General features: G+C 33.8%; 1 protein-coding gene and 1 pseudogene across 1 annotated transcript; both read left to right on the top strand.

Moving 5' to 3' along the window:
• Window positions 1-14,732: 14,732 nt before the first annotated feature.
• Window positions 14,733-15,614, top strand: LOC149185461 (putative pentatricopeptide repeat-containing protein At3g49142). The gene has a single exon (XM_089415670.1). It carries the CDS (start codon window positions 14,733-14,735, stop codon window positions 15,612-15,614), a length of 882 nt encoding a protein of 293 aa, XP_089271796.1.
• Window positions 15,615-15,761: 147 nt separating this feature from the next.
• On the top strand, window positions 15,762-17,716 carry LOC149185460 (heat shock cognate 70 kDa protein 2-like; annotated as a pseudogene).
• The last annotated feature ends 787 nt before the right edge of the window (window positions 17,717-18,503 follow it).

The following is an 18,503-nucleotide window of genomic DNA, read 5'->3' as shown; positions in this document are numbered from 1 at the left end:
ATGAGAACATAAATCACAATTAGACCTCGATGGCGAGATTGTGTAGGGTAGTTACCAAACCGTTACTTGATAGAATCTTCATCATATGTTGCAATATTAAATTGTGAACATTGAATGTGATAGCTAATGTTATCACTTCAAACCAACAATATATTTATCATATGTCATAAAAAACCTAAGATGTATGCATTCAATAAAATTCAATATAATTTGTGACCACTGCGTCGTGTATGGAAACCATATTGAGGCTTTAGAAATTTGTAAGCGAGTTTTATATGAAGAGAAATTAGTGTTTTGAATATGAAACCCTTTAATACCGATTATATGTCTATGTTCCACTATTAATGAGCGCCAAAAGGGTAAAAACATATATATTTACTTAGGATAACATTATATATATGTGTGTGTATGTGTGTTACAAATTTAGCTAACATGAAGCACTAATATACTAAATTATACATAGTATATGTCCATGTATATGTATATATATGGTATATAAATAGATTTTCATTTATTTTGAGAAGGAAAGAGAGTCAAGTTTCTTTAGGAATATCACAATGAAAACAAGGCAGAAACTTAGTATAAGGAAAGACAATGGAATGATCATGTATAAATAATAAAGGAATAATGAGTAATCCACCAAATTCACCATAATCCAAAGAAAATAAATAGAATGAAGACATCGAGTACTAAGCAGAAGAGTTTATAAGCTAACATGATAGTTTCCATGATCTATGTTGTTTCTTTTTGTACTATTATTGAACTTAACCTTGTAATTTAAAAAAAAAATTACAAGGAAGAAAGAATTCAAATTTTGCAAGTTATACGAGTAAATTGAGTAATTTCCTACCTTAAAAGTTGGATATGTTACATTCAGGTATATTATTAAATTTATGTTTTCTTCAAGTTGTTCAAATTCTCCAAATATTACATCACGCTTGACTTGTGGGTTGAGAGACCGTGACCTAGCGAAATCTAAGCAGTCAAAATCACTCACATATCACACCTTGCCTCGGCCATACCAACCCTTAATATGGTTGGATTTTTTCTCACGAATTTTTGAATTAGTGACATTCACATCGCTGAGTGAGTTAACTGTACACCCCACCATCATCTATTCCATGCACAATGAACTATATTATTAATTATTTCATATATTAAAGAAAATATGTTAATAAAGTATTAATTTATAGTAATAGGGTAAGATTTTAATAATTACGCTACTACATGTGGGGGGGTTTAAGAGAATATTTAAGATAATTTTTGAGTCAGATGTCTTAGCTTGAGACAAAAAGAAACTTGTGTATTGTCTTAAATATTTTCTTTAAGTGGGTGTCTTGAAATTAGTGTCTCAAAATTATTGTCTTAAAAAATTGTCTCTATAAAGAAAAAATAGAACCCATATTATTATTGTATCTATAAAGACAAAAACATTATTGTCTCTTAAGATACAATTTCATTTGTCTCTCCAGAGACAATTTCATTTGTCACTGTAGAGACACTTCCATTTTTGTCTCTTTACAGACAATTACATTTTTTTCTCCTTAGAGGCAATTACATTTTTGTCTCTTTAGAGACAATTACATTTTTGTCTCTTTAGAGACAATTAAATTTTTGTCTCTTCAGGCACAATAGCTGAGATTAAAAACATATAGTCTCTATAGAGACTATATGTCCATAATTCAAACTATTGTCTCTCTAGAGAGAATACAAAAAAACATTTTTAAAAAATAAACAAAATCATTTGAAATGTTATTTTAAGGTGGTTTCAACATTTAGAGTTCCCAAATAGTGATTTTAATTATGTTAAATATTTGTTCTTTATGGAAAAAAAAGAGAATAAATTCCATTTTTTTCAAAGCTAACAACAAAGTCATTTTAAATATAAATGAAAAATTATTTTCCAAAACTTAACAATTATGGAAAAAATCCTTCAAAATAATAAAGCAACATGCTTATATTTGCTGAAAATACATTCATGTCATTGAATTTGAACATGAAAGATCCTGAGTTGGAACTTCATTTCATGACATATTATGAGGAAAAATAAAAATGCTCAAGATTTCTCCATCCTACAAGAGATTTTACTCTCTAACATATAAATCATACAAATCCAAAATCCTGAATCGCATTAAATGGTGGAAAATTAAATTCATATCTAGTGGTTAGCTCCACAACTTCAATACCCTTGTATAATTGGAATGGCTTCCTTGATAAAAACAAACTGTAAGAATGTATATGCAATCTTGTCTTGATGAAGTTTTTACAAAAGATGGAAAATTGACACAGGTCCTCGCAACATGATATAGGCCAATTCTCAATCTATTGGTGGTCTACAAAGTTACCTACTCCATTACTAGCTTTCACAATTTAATAGTCGTTGATGCACTATTTATTTAACATTTTCCAATCTGCGTAAATCTTCTCACCACCATAAAATGCACTTAGTTGTTGTTGAGAAATATTGCAGGGAAGTTTTAGGATCTCTAGCTGAAGAAAGGGTAATGAACTATTCTGATAGATGTAGACTCCTGACTTGAAACAAAAGAAAAACTAGTCAAAAACTATAAATTCACATTTCCTTAATTTCTTATCATCCCCTAAATCCTAGTAGACTATAGTATATAGTTTAATCACAGATTCATGATGTGTGAAGGCTTCACGTTTTTCAGTTAAAATGATCAACAATTTCAAAATCCATAAAATGATATTATTTTCTTAAGAATGATTTCTTTCTTATTATATCTTCATCCTAGGAGATGGAGTAACAAGCCTATAAGCTAGGAATAAAAAAAATGTAAGTGTTTTACACTTGAAGGCTGTAATTAAAAGACCCATGAATCAAGTTTTGTTTATGATTTTTGAAGTTTTAAATTAACATCAATTTCCATGACTATTTATGTTCTCATTTGTCAAAATCATTTGATTTTCTTGTACACATATGGCTTATTACAAAAAAAAATTGTGTATTACTAAAGTACCTTAGATGTCATATTGACAGATTGTATACAAGTGCATTTTGGAAGAAAATTCCCTACCATAATACATGTTCAAAAATGTAACCCAACCACACAGTTTGTATTCTCCATGCAGAGATCATGAACCTGACAACTCAAACATGAGAAATTGAGAAGAATTCATATGTTGACTTACAAAATTTTGCAATATTATACATATTTCAATTTATTAATAGAATGGAAATAATAGAAACTGAATTCAACATTTATCATTTTAGCAGTTAATTTTATCATTCATAAATAATATCATATCAGAAAATCATTGCATTTATTAATAAAAGAGAAATAATAGAAAATAAATTGGACTTTTATCATTTTACTAGATAATTTTATTGCTCATAAACACTATCATATCAGACAATCATTGCCACTATGTAGGTATCCCACTGTCCATCACTGAATTTCTACTAATATGACCTCACTCCAACCAATCATTAATCTTTGAGGTAAATTTTTGATTGAGAACCTATTTGGATCAGATCTTATGAAGAAGCACTTGCTTGTGAGAAGCCACAGGTACCACATTTCTGTGGATTTGGTTTCCCAGATTATAACTTTATATTCATGTTCTTAATGAGAAAGATATGAATTTTGAGCCCTCGACCATCAAGGGGATCTTTGACGAATAAAAGCTAACAGATCTAGATTCCAGGAACAAGGAATATAGTGTTAAGTAGGGATGTGAAGTTTGATGATGATGGGTGGTGCACAAAGTCACAAGAGCCTCCTATAGTGACTGAATAAAGTGAACAAATTGTTGTTTCAAAGTCAAATATGAAATTGAAAGAGAAATCATACCCAGATATGCAAGATTCAGGCAAGGTAAAGGGCCCTTGCTACCTTTCAATTCAGCTAGAAAGCCAAGATGGCTTACCTAAACATTTTAGGTTGCACATGAACAAGTTGGAGCACCTAAATCTACATTTAAAGTGAATCTTCCACCCATCCAAAATAGGAAATCAATTTTTTTTCCTAAATGAGGCAAATGTCATGTAATCAATATTTTCATAACCACATATCCATCCAGTAACTATTCATTGGAATACTTTGCATTTAGAATTGTTTTAGGTGTTATAGAATCAAAGTACAATTAAGATGCAAAAACATCAATACACCATTACAAATTCATTCGAAACAACCTCAGAAGTTCAAAGTAACAAAAATGGTTGGAGACAAGAAGTAAACATAATGCTCACATTTACAGTGAATATCTTAGTGTAGATAACTAGATCACATGCATACCAATGTCATTGGAAACACTTAACCATTCTAACATGGCCAAATAGTTTGCGAAAAATGTAGTACCCGAACAACTGCCTATTAAAGAATAATCAAGAAGTTCTGGATAGTAATAGTGAAAGAAAAAATAATTGGACTTACTTACCAAAAGGCTAAATTCCAATCATTCTAAAAAGTTACCCAACAAAACTGTGTATGTAACAATAATATCATAAGGATGTAGACAAAGGAAGATTACCCTAACAATTTCTTTTTCAAAGTTTATAAAGAAAAATTAATTTTTTTTCTTTGAAGTGGGAGAACTACATAAGGATGTAGACAAAGGATGATTACCCTAACAATTTCTCTTCTACCATGCCCAGATGCTCTTTGGGCCCTAACATTACACTACCTTTTACCTTCATGGTTGCTTATGAGGATGTCTTCCCTTTTCCAAACACTGTTGGTTGAGGTTTGTAAACAAAAACTAGTTGTTCCTTAACAATTTCTCTTATGCAATCCCTAGTTTCTCTCCTAACAATTTAATTTGCAAGTTTCAACTTCATGAGAAACTTTAATCAAGAACATTCTCAATTTCTAAAATTCATTTGAACTCTTAACACCATTAGAAGCTATGAATGTCAAGCATCAAGCTACCATTGACATGACTTGACAATTTTTTGTTACAAGATTATTGCACCCTTACTATTCATCGACTTAACATGAGCCTTAGATCCTTGTTTTTTCTATCCATTTAGAAATTATTGAGATTTGATCAGCTATGGTAAAGGTTGATTGATTCACTTTGACACTCTATTTAGGCACTCAAATTATTCATCATAGTCAATCTTAGTTTTCCACTTTCGATATATAATTTTGAACTTGATTTTTTTCTTAACGTTAGACTTCACTTGCCACCTTTACTAAGGTGGTATAATGAATGACATATATACACCCTAGATGTTCCCACTATGAGTGTGATTGGGGTGGCTTTTTAGTGGGATCACCCCCCTAAGGGGATACTCTCAATAACACCGAGTGTGTTAACAACAAATAATGTAATTTGAAAGTGGAAACGAGTGCCTTATCACCACACAAATATGCATAGGTAGATCCAAATGACACCTATAGATAACCAACACCCTTTTTACTATTGGATATTGGATATTTCTTTGTTCAAGCTAGTACTTTTCCAGTTTCATAGGCATGTCCTTAAAGGTTGTTTTTCCTTGTTAAACTACTAAATCTATATTCACAATCGACTTAATCTAGAGACATAAAACTCACTCATGAATTGTTTGTAAAGGATTAAGAGTGAGGACAAATCGTTGATTATATTTATGGTGGTTGGGATTCTATTCCAACATAGTGAGTTAAAAGAAGAAAATGGGGTGGATGTGCACCTTACGTAAGTGCACTAATATAACCGTGAATGAAAACAAGAAAATGAGGTGGATGTGCACCTTAATTAAGTGCACAAAATCTACCAACTCATTGCAATGCTATGAAATCATATGCAACCAATAGATTCCAGGAGCTAGAGACAAGGCATAATCAAATCAAAACCATTGCATTACCTAATGGACTAGATTACATCACTTGATTACATCATAATTATGACGTAGGAGGGGTTTCGAATGATCCAACAACAAACAATAGTGGAAGACGGTAGGTTGGATCCTAAAGGTGAAAGAGTGGTGAGCCTTCCATTGCAACAACTTCTTCTAAAGAAATTTTCCAACCCCATCAACTTCTCTAAAATGTCTATTGTAAACCAATAAGGGAGTCAATTAGCTCCAACTAATAGGAAAGCAAGGAAAGTATACTAATATTATAATACTCTACATGGCTACCATTGTATCTTGATCTACTGTTTGTGAGGGATTTCTAAGGATTTTTATAGAAAAAGAAAACTACTTTTTACCAACTCTAACCTTAGAAATTAGAGTTCCTATCCTCCTAAGAACAAATATTTGATTCATGTAAATATATTGCATTCAGATAAAAAAAATGGCAGGTTGCCTAATACACCTGGAATATTTAGCAATGAACCAATAAATGCTTGGAAACGAGTACTTGATGTGGTTCATGAGAAAGGCAGTATAATCTTCTTCCAACTCTGGCATGTTGGTGAGCATTGCATAGTGGTGAATTTTAATTCTTAAATTGATACTCATAATGGATTCCAAACATTCGTTGATTTTCATTTCAATCAAAAACTCATATTCTATAATTGAAATTTGGAGGCCAGACAAATATAAATTAATAATTTTTATTTCTATTTTGAAGGACTAAATCCCAATATTTTGTGCATCATGTACAATTTATCAACCCAATGGAGATTTAGTTGTTTCATTTACGAACAAAAATATTTCTAATAAATGGAAAATAAATATGCCATACAAACCCTTGGGAAATTATTTAAATCCTTGAACACTAACCTCACAGATTCTTCTGTTGAGAATCTCTTTGTGCTGAAGTGTAAAGAAGTCCCTATCACTATCTTTCACTAGATTTTTTCTGCACAGTTAATCATTTCTTGGAGGCACAACAAACCACCCATCCTTCTTGCTCTTAGGAATAAAATAATAGGTTCTGGTAAGGAAAGTTTTATACCATTGCTCAAAAATTTTCATGAGAGCTACTTACTAAAATAAAATAAATGAAGTAGTGCATACCTGAAATAAAAATGTGTGCAATCTTAGTATTTCTTCATTATCATTTTCCTTTTCTTGCCTGATTCCCCAACAGTGTCTAGTATAGACTCAAATGGTAGTCTAGAATATATTTTGTGGAATATCCAAACACAATTGCTTCAGAACCTTCATGTCCACCTGTTGTTAGTGGTGAAAAAAGGACCACAACTTTTAGAACCAAGAAAAAATTTAGAATGTTAGCAAGAAACTTAAGAGAAAATTATCAAAAGGAACATGTCTCAAATGAGTTTTCACAATTACCATGAAAAAAATACAACTATGATAATTATGATTGATTCAATACAACTTCTCAATAATTAATGTACACCATAATATAAAATGAATACCTGAAAGGTTGAAACCCTACTATATATTGCCTGTGTCATTATCCAATTAATTTTCCTTAATTAAAATAACAATGGCCATGTCAATAACCAACTATTTTTCCTCCATTAAGGTGACTCAATGCCACAAAAGTAGCAATAAAATTCAACTACTTGTATCAACTTTTTTGACAATCCTTTTCAGTCGGAGTTTTACAATCACTAATACAAAATGAGATATTAGTGACTACACGACTAAAAATGTTAGTCACCACAATTATTTCAAGTGAATTACTACTAAATTTGAGCAATTTTAAGTGACCCAACTAAAAACGACTAATTTAAATGACTAATTTAGTCTAGGGATAAAATATATGACTAGATAATAAGTGACCCAACTAAAAGTGACTAAAATAAATGACTAATTTAGTCCAAGAATAAAATATATGACTAGATAATAACTAAAAAAATAAAACATTATTAACATAAATGACTACTATAGTCCAAGAATGAAAATATGACCAACTAACAAGTAAAACAATTATATGTATTAGTCATTTTTAATTGTCACTCCATAAATGGAAAATCACAATTTTGATACAGAAGTGTTACGTTTCATAGCCTTTCCTCCAATGAAAGCATAGCTATGTTTACATGTCAAATGTATTAGAAGAAACTTTACAACATGGAAGCTAAGAGGTTATCCAAAATTTCTTCTAACTCAAGCCAAAACCACCACCTCTGTTTCAAGTGAGGTCAGCATAAGGCTGCCTAGTCTTCACTCAACCAATGGAATATTAAGGAGGAGATCATCTTGTAAATAAGGATAATGTTAAAAATGTTATTACCTCCAAGTTTAAGGATAAGTTTCAATGGGATGATAAGGAGCTAGGGGGGGAAATGACGCTAAGTTATTATAAAGAGGTGATCGACCCCACTCTTGCCATCTAGCATTATCTTTCTACCTTGATCAATACTAAGAACAAATTGAACATTGGAAAGACAAGAACTAACTCCTATGAGCTTTGAAGTGAAACCAGGCATTGTTCTATTCTCAAAACACCCTAGGACAAAAAAATCAGTCATCTTTGCAATACTAAGAGAGTTGAAGATGAAAAATACTTTCTCTTGGATTACCTAGCTCTTACTCACATCTATTCTCATATCCAAAACATTTTCTACACTACCAACCTTCTTGACTTGTTTTGTTAACAAAAGTATAGTGATCTAGGAGAACTTCTTTCCTTATTTTTTAATCATAGAAATAAAATATTAAAAAGTTGTAATTAATCACTTACTTTTATAAGGTCTGATAAACCACAATGGTCTGAATAAACATGAATCATTAACATCGTATATATATTATTTTATTTTTTTATAATTATTAATAATAATTTTCAAAATAAATTATATAAATTTCATATGTTAAATATAATATGACTTATTAATATTTACCATTCATTTATTTTATGTATTCTTTAGTTAATAATCCATATTCAAACTTCAATAACCAGAAACCCTATGTTAGAAACACATTTTTCAAGAAACAATAATAAAATAAAAAATAGTTCAAAGTGAACATGAACGTGATTTTTTCATTGGCATTTCAACTTGAACAACCCTCACTAATATTAACAATTTACAACACAAATACTTCATATTTAAACTACACAGGGTTATTTTCAGTGACAAAATAAAATCATAGCCAACAACTATTAGTACCTTCATCATTCTCAAAAACCCCAAAACCCCTATCTTAGATTTTGATATATCAGATAGTCTTTGCAAAGAATTTTTCATTCGCAATTATATAACGATACAGATGATGCAGAGAGAGAGATCGATTGATAAAGAGAAGAAACAAATTCCTTACACAGTGGTGTATCTAATGGCTATGAGCACATACATTATTGGCCTCCTCCTCACTTGGAAGCCTACATCCAAGAACATGTATCCTTTTTTTTAATTTTAGGCTTGCATTGAAATGAGTTACTCGTTAGAAGGATTTACATACAAACTTAATCAATAATAAGGGTTTTGTTTTCTCTTCTTCTTCTACAAATTTACATCTGAATCTTCATGAATATCTGTGATTTTCGAGGATTGTAGGACTCTTTTGATATTTCTAAACCTTCCAACCGACCTGTAAAAATATTTGGAATTTTCAAATCAATGCTAGGACAATATTTCTTCAGAGAAAGATAGACTTAGAAGACTTATTGGAAACATGGTTACACACTCATTTTTTTGTGCTCGTTACATGATTTATAAATAGAATAGAGTATTCTATAAATATGGGAACTATCCATTGACCTATATTTATGTAAACAAGTTCTTTGGGCAATTTTTTCATTTCTAGCTGTCATTATTTTTTATATTTATTAATAAATAGATATTGTTGAAACACACATTCCTTGGAAAGCCTTATACAGAAACTTAAGGCATATTTCCCCACATTTGTGGACGTCATTAATAACAAACCTATTGGTATAAACTAGTACACCTTCTTATCAAACAAACTCACAATTTAGGAGATGAAGTCAAGAAACCTCACATGTGATCCGAGTGAAACTAAAAGGGGGTCATGTCACCTCACCACCCCTCTTCTCCACTTTAGGTCATATCTCCTTAGGCTCAAGGGGGGCTTCCCTAGGTTAAGATTTAAGGCTATGAATATGGAGGTGTCATGAAGGTTATATCCATCAAAATGGTTTTGTCAAAATTTTAGGGTATGAAAGTTTATGGGATGAATGGAGACCAATTCCTTCCCCTAGAAATATTTTTTGGGGGCATATGAGTTTAACTAAGGATTCCTATGGGAGAAGGAAAATGGATATAGGGTGATATCTAGAGCTTCCCACTACTAACCTTGGAAGATCAAAAAAATCCTAGAATCTTACCAAATCCATGAAGTTCAATGGAAGACTCTCAACTAGAAACCTCCATAGTGTTTACAAGAAGGGATATATCTAAAATAAACCAGGTGAATGCACCATATCCAATAGAAGAATATAATTACACATGATAATCCTCCATAATCTAAAAACCCTAGCGATGAAAATCCACAAAATGTTAAAAACATCCACAAGACCATCCCCACAAAAAGTCACTCTTATCATCCTTCCATGCCCTCTTTTATAATGAGAAAGTAATAGAAATTTAAGAACAACCTAAGGTATTTCTCCCCCAATCCCACCATGACAAAATGATATGAAGTACATCTTGATTTTTAGGGAGATGCTCAACTTCTTTTTACAATAAAATTTTAATTTCTTAATCAGAAGCCCATAGTATAGCCTATGGAGGGGTTAAAAGCTCGCTTCTCTAATTAATTATTCAAAATACAAAATTATGTGCTTCTTAAGCCTCTTATATTGTAATTAAGGGGTACAAGGCCTCAAAGTTTACTCATATCCATAAATGAGGGGAATAACGGGGCTTTGTTGCACAACATCTTGCCTCCATAGGCCCTTGAAGATCTCTTGCTTCACAAAACATGAAGTTCCATTCTCCATGGGGGGATAAGTGGGCTTAAAAAATGTAGCATTCGATCTTCAAAGATATTCCTCCTCCTTAAATCATGCAATCCAAACCCAATTCCTCTCTAAATGGTGAATGTATGGACTTCAGACTGCACAGTCCAACCTTCAAGGGGAATAGATGGGTTTTTTCATGCCTGCAAGCTTTGAAAGAAAATAAATGGGTTTCAACATACAATATGTAGTCTATAAAATATGAATGAAAAATCCATGCAAGGGGCTTCTCCTCAAAGCAGGACCACAAACCAAGTGTGAAATCTCAACCTCATGAATACCAACTCTCCTTGGGTTCCTCTAATGGAATTGTAGGCAAAGACCCCACAAAAGGTGGGAAATCATTCAAATTAGCTGAAAAAATTAATGTGTAATAACTCCAAAGCAAGGTATACAAGTTGGCTTCCAAAATGAACAGGTTGGTCCAGTCCAATTTTGTAGGTCGACTCATCAAAACATTTTCCAATGTGGCACATGTACATATATTTATATATACACCCTAATTCACCTTATCACCATAATTATGGATCAACATGAGAGCATTCCTCTCTCTTTGACTTATGAGCTATTGAACAAGGGTTGTTTGGGATCCATTTTCCTTTATGGATTATTCTCTCAAAAGGGATTAAAATCTTCCAACGAGTCTACCACTTGACCTTTGCTAAATGTCTAGAAAAGGCATCAGTTTCATCATTTTAATCCTCAACATCTTTGAAAACTTATCCTTATTTCACATAGTAAGATTACGGTCTTTCAAAAACAAAAAAAAAAATCTCGTAAGCATATTTGAAAATACTAGTAATGCTTTTTCTAAGAGCCTTAATTCCAAGTCTGCTATAGGTGAACCATTGTTGCTTCTCCTGGATCATTAAGTGTTATAATTATGCCACTATCTCCACTTGGAATGAAATACTTAATGTGATCTAAGGTTTGTATAAAAACACCATTTCCAAACACCACTCTTAATGCGAAGAGTCTCATGTAGAGTGCATTTGTGTACATGTTTCTTAATTCAATGATGACAATATATTTTCTCAACAAGGCTTTATTTTCCATATCATTAGATCAGATAAGGTATTTCACAAATGGATTATGGAGGTCCCAAATTATAATCGTATATCTACCTCTTGAAAGAAACGTTGCATCACTTTACCAATTGCAGCCTCATAATCAACTCCACTCTTTCTAATAATTATTCGTACTTTCAAAATAGGTTTCTCACCTTGGAGATCTCACTTCCATGAAATATCCTTTGAACACAATCAAATTCCTTCATGAGGGCTTTCCTATCCAAATCAAGTGCACATAGCTAAAAAACATCCTTCACCCTAATAGTTCTAGTGTCCTCTTACAAGGCATACATATGAAAAGCATTTCAGATGACCCTGAACAACCCTTACTATTGATGCCCATGCTTATTTCTCCTTCACCAATTTCACAATATGTCTATGTCTAGTGGTAAAAATTATCATAGACTACCCATCAGCAACTATTCACTTCAAAGTCAAATTTTCTCCAAATAACACACATGTAAAGGCTACAGAATATATTCTTGGCACTACAAACTTTATAGATGCAATCATCCATAGGAAGTTGACTCTGACATGCTATATTTCTACACCGTTTTGTCGCCAAAGATCTCAATGAGGAATGCTTGATTGACACTGATATTTGTATGAAAAAAGCCTTTAATACTTCTAATGAATTATGTGTGACCTAGAGTTAGGAGTAATATCCCTAATTCCTTGCACAAACTTTTGTAAAAGGATAAATTATTTCATACATTGAAGACTTGATATGCCTTCAATGATTGTTGTCTTCTTTGAAATGTGAATCTAACTATTGTCTTCAGTGTTTTCATACTTAAAGGATTCAAAATAAACAATCACTGTTATTTGTCACTAATTTTCTCCATTGTTGATGAATAGAGCTACCTTGTTAACTCCATGGGATCAACCTACTATGAAAAGACATGAAGTAGAACCCGTATTTCCTTCATTTTCATATTCTAAAATTTTTGTGCAAACCCAAATATAAACTAGTGGATAACACGCCTCACCCATGGGATTCATAATTGCAACCTAATGGCATGGAACTAGAAAAATGCCTAGTAAAATTCAAAATGACTAATTGTGCTAACTCTTTGAGCTTGAAAATGCAAGAGGCATATTCAACCCTGGACAATAGGTCTAGAAGAGGTTGTGTCATCTATTCAAAAGCTATAATAGTTTTATATCCTATCTTCTCTAATGACTACACCATATCACTGCAACTTGGTATTAATTACTCAATCAAATCTACCCATGGCTTTCACCTGGACTCATCTACATATATCACATTACAACAGATACCACTATGGACACTATCGACACATTTGCACAAACCATTGGTTACGGTATAAAATTATTTTGAAATATTGGAAATATTCATTCTGTTGTATTATCATGGGTAGCATGCCCTCTAGATCCTAAACTTGGGTCATCATCATTTATCCGACTTGCTACAAAATCACATCCACACCATGGAAATTACTCGTGGCTTATGGGATAACAATTATTTTAATTCCTAATTTTTTTTAAAATGTGGCTCATTGGCAAGCTAGTGACAGTAGCATAGGATTTGAAACATTGAAGTGTGTAAGATGCTCTCACTACTAATATTTTTTGGTTTGCTAAGTTGTGTGAGTCTTGAAATGACTACACACTTAACCTTTGGCTTGATTAATCGAGACCTAGGGGAAGTAAGCCATTAAAATCACCACTAGAGGTGGTCCACGCTAGCCCTTAGCATGACTATATTTTTGCCTACAAAATTTCGAATTGGTGACCTTAACGCTACTGAGTGCCTTAACAATACACCTTGTCATTGTCTATTCTATGCCCATGGGCATAAATTACCACTAATTATTTTAAATAATTTACTTCTATTTACCTGATTTATAAATTAATCAATTTTAATTAAAAATTATTGGTTGAATAGCGCAATCTCCCCTCCCTACTTTAATCAATGGTGTATGAAAAGTCTTAATTTAAATTAAAAACAATGGTTACCACTTTACCTCAACCCACCCTCCAACCCCTCCAACCCATTTTATGTGGAGGAAAAAAAGACCAAAGAAACTTTTAAGAGTGAACCCAAAAAAAAACAAAAACCAACCCAAAACAAACAAAATGAAAATTAAAGTGGTTAAAAAAGTTAACCAAATTTAAGCAGGAACTTAACATAGATTTAAACCTGCAGAAGGGGTTTATAAAAACCCTCTTCTTATATGTTCAGCCCCTCATAAAGCACCTCATGAGCGTTGGGAATTCTTGAATGAAACTGATATGGGTTCACATTCTTTCATATCCCATCCCCTCACTCGAAAACTAACTAATGTGGCTTAAATTCAGATAGATTGAGGACTGGAATGCAGAGGACAAGCTATTTCAACAAAATATCTATTGTACTGTAAGCTTCTCATGTCATCTTTCTTACTCAATAATGGAAACCTAAATAGGCATGCAACTCTACAAATTCACTTTGCCTTGCCTTCATTCTCAAGCATTGTTTCTTGGGAATAAACCTCATGGAGATTTAGGTACCCCTTAGTAATGGTTGAAAAATAGGAGCACACCAAGTCAAATCCCCTAGCCACCTAGCTCATGAATTTCATGGATGTGAGGCCTGGGAAGTTCATGGAGTTGAAACCCATAGGAAATTAATGGTGCACCTTCTGTGATTTCATGGAGAACATCTTATTCAGGGAAGTCATCGACCACATTGAGCAGGTAAGAGGGATCCACGACTATCGCCTCAAGGTCAGGGGCTTGAAACCCAGGGCCATACATATGGCTATTCTTTGTTGAATGAGGGATTTGGTATCATGAAAGTTTATGATTGTAGGGTTATGCATAGAATGGGAATTTCGAGGAAGCGTTAGAACTGTTTCATTAGATGGAAATGATGGGAGTGGACCCAGATGCAATCACATGGAATGTGATGATTGCGAGCTATGAACACAATGGGTATGGTCATGAAGGCTTGAAAGTTTTCAATCAAATGCAATTGGTAGGCACCAAGGCTAATTCCATAACTGTAGCAAGTTTAATCCATTCATGCATAGATCTGGAGTCTCTACATCTTGGCAAGGTAATCCACGGTTACGTTATTACAAGTGGGTTTGAATCACATATTCTTGTTGGGAATGCTTTGATTGACATGTATTCTAAATGCAAGAGTGTAGCAGATGCACATAACATGTTTGTGGGATTGTCTCGGAAAGATGTAATCTCGTGGAATGACATGATTGCAGGTTATATACATAATGAGTACAGTGATGAGGCTTTGGAAATATTTCATGAGATGCATTTGGCTTCTGTAAAGCCCAACTTGGTCACATGGAATGCCATGATTTCTAGGTTTACTCAGAGTGTACTCTTTCACCGGGTGCTAGATCTCTTCAATGAAATTCAAGTGGAATGTATGAAACCTAATTCAATCACCATTGCTAGTACTCTCCCAGCTTATGTCCACATGGCAGATTCACCACATAGCAAGCAGGTCTATAGTTACATAGTCAACAATAGGTTTAAGTCCAATGCCCTTGTGGAAAGTTCCCTTGTAGATATGTATGCCAAATTGGGAAATATAGAGGCAACACAATGTGTTTTTGATGATATTTCTGAAGGAGAAAGAGACGTTGTGTCATGGACTGCAATGATAGCTAGGTTACTCAAAATGGTCACAATGAAGAAGCTTTGGAACTCTTTCAGAAAATGCAAGTCAATAGATTTATGGATAATTCTATCACTATTTCAAGTGTTCTCCCAACATGTGCCCATCTAGGATCTCTGCAACTGGGTAAGGATATGCATGGCTATGAAGCTAGAAGGGGAGTGATTTTAATGCTCCGCCTTTGAACCATCCATTTCATCTCTGTGTCATTTAATTGTTCTTTGAATTTGGGGGTAATATATTCTATAGAGTTTTGAAATGGTCAACAAGGGAGAGGACCCTACGATCGATATATATCTTTGTACTACCTGTTCCAGCATTGGCATGTGGCAACATGATAGAGTGGCTATCATCACCAATGACCAAGGGAACATGACCACTCCTTCCAATGTGGGTTTCACTGATACTGAGCGACTCATTGGAGATGCCGCAAAGAATCAGGTCGCCATGAATCCCACCAATACCATTTTTGATGCCAAGAGATTGATTGGAAGGAGTTTCAATGAATCTACTATTCAGAATGACATCACATTATGGCCTTTGAAGTTAATTCGAGGGTCTAGTGACAAGACCATGATTCTTGTTAATTACAAAGGCGAGGAGAAGAAGTTCGCTGCAGAGGAGATCTCATCCATGGTGTTGATGAAGATGAGGGAGATTGAAGATGCTTACCTTGGTGTCACAATAAAGAATCTCATCGTCATTGTTCCTACATATTTCAATGACTCCCAGAGGCAGGCTACCAAGGATGCTGGAGTGATTGCTGGGTTGAATGTGATGAGAATAATCAATGAGCCTAGTGCTACTGTTATTGCTTATGGTTTGGACAAGAAAGTTGGCTGTGTGGGTGAGAAAAATGTATTGATATTTGATTTGGGTGGTGGAACATTTGATGTTTCACTTTTGACTATTGAAGAGGGTATTTTTGAAGTGAAGTCTACTGCTGGTGACACCCATCTGGGTGGTGAAGATTTTGATAATAGGATGGTTAACCACTTTGTACAAGAATTTAAAAGGAAGTTAAAGAAGGATATTAGTGGTAGTGCTAGGGCTTTGAGAATATTGAGGACCGCTTGTGAAAGGGCCAAGAGGACTCTTTCATCCACTGCTCAGACAACCATAGAGATTGATTCTTTGTATGAAGGTATCAACTTTTATTCAACAATTACTAGAGCTAGGTTCGAAGAACTGAATATGGATCTATTCAGAAATTGTATGGAGCCTGTTGAAAAGTGTTTGAGAGATGCTAAGATGGATAAAATCTCTATCCATGATGTTGTTTTGGTTGGTGGGTCTACTAGAATTCCCAAAGTGCAATAGTTGTTGTTGGACTTCTTTAATCAGAAAGAGCTCTGCAAGAGCATTAACCCCGATGAGGCTATTGCCTATGGTGCTGCAGTGTAGACTTCTATTCTAAGTGGAGAAGGAAATGAGAAGGTTCAAGACCTATTACTTCTTTATTCCTCTCTCCCTTGGTCTAGAGACAACAGGTGGTGTTATGATTTTTTTTTATTCCTAGAAATACAACCATTCCTACAAAGAAAGAGCAGGTCTTCTCTACATACTCGGACAACCAACCCAGTGTTCTCATTCAAGTGTATGAAGGTGAGAGAACACGAACAAGAGACAACAATTTGTTGGGCAAGTTTGAATTGTCTGGTATCCCACCTGCTCCCAGAGGTGTTCCTCAAATTACAGTGTGCTTTGATAGTGATGCCAATGGTATTTTGAATGTTTCAGCTAAGGACAAGACCACTGGACAAAAGAACAAGATTACAATCACCAATGACAAGGGTAGGTTGAGGAAGGAAGAGATTGAGAAGATGGTTCAGGAAGCTGAGAAGTACAAGTCTGAGGATGAAGAGCATGAGAGAAACGTCGAGTCCAAAAACGCATTCAAGAACTATGCTTATAACATGAGGAACACAATCAAGGATGAGAAAATTTCTACCAAGGTGGATCCATCCGACAAGAAGAAGATTGACGATGCAATCGAGCAGGAAATCCAATGGTTGGATAACAACTAGCTAGCTGACGCTAATGAATTTGATGATAAAATGAAGGAACTTGAGAGCATCTGCAACCCGATAATTGCAAAGATGTATCAAGGTGCAAGTGGTGACATGCCTGGAGGTGGCTTTGGTGGTGTTCCTCCTGAGGGTGGACTGTCTAGTGGTGGAGGTGTTGGCCCTAAGATTGAAGAAGTGGACTAATATGTCTCTCAAAATGCAGATGATATTACTATATTTTTTGTCGTAAGAACTATATTACTATTAGAATAATTTTTATGTTGAAACTTGGCAAGCACATTTTATATGATGCAATTACCAACTATTATAGTGATTTTATGTTAATGTTGAAACTCAATGCAATAGATGCCCATTCGCTCTGAGAAAGATTGAAAGTATCTTCATTTTACAACCCTCCCTTCGTACTTAGTAGCAGTGAAACAAATTTCCTTTTAGGTAGCGTGCAATGGCGGGACCTCTGAGAAAACAAATATCATTTGTTTCTTTCCGTATTCAAAATTCTAACTTCTCATTACTATGAATGGGGAAGGGAGGTCGAGTTGTCATTTCTTAGAGGTGGGCATGGAAGTGACTTAAAGAGAGCATTATTGAATTTCCATGCACCATCTTGGTTTCTGTAGGAAAGAACAGACCATTTATGAATATTGAATTTGTATTTTTTTAATTCAATCGTTGTCCAGTCATAAAATAAGTATTGAATACGAGAACCATCTTCTGGTAACCTGGAGCCCCGAGTGTTAAAAATGAAGCTAAAGAAATTATTTTCTATGACATTCACAAGGAAATCTCTGTTATATATATGAAAATCATTCTAAACGTCATGTTTTCATGGCCGACAGTGTAATAGGGTTGAAGTTGAAAAACCTCTGTTGGGTAGAACATATCATTTATGAATATTGAATTCGCAAACTTCAATTGCTATCAAGTGAGCCATGGATATTAAAAATGAAGGTAAATAAATTATTGTCTA

This window comes from Pinus tabuliformis, chromosome 3_2, assembly GCF_031772625.1.
Source record: "Pinus tabuliformis cultivar Carrire ecotype Pingquan chromosome 3_2, CPIR1, whole genome shotgun sequence".
In the NCBI taxonomy this organism is placed as follows: domain Eukaryota; kingdom Viridiplantae; phylum Streptophyta; class Pinopsida; order Pinales; family Pinaceae; genus Pinus; species Pinus tabuliformis.
Note: the sequence above shows the minus strand (reverse complement) of the source record. Positions and strands in the feature narration are given on the sequence as shown.

Coding starts and splice junctions, on each gene's coding strand:
- LOC149185461 (XM_089415670.1), top strand. CDS start 14,733: ATGGGAGTGGACCCAGATGCAATCACATGGAATGTGATGATTGCGAGC.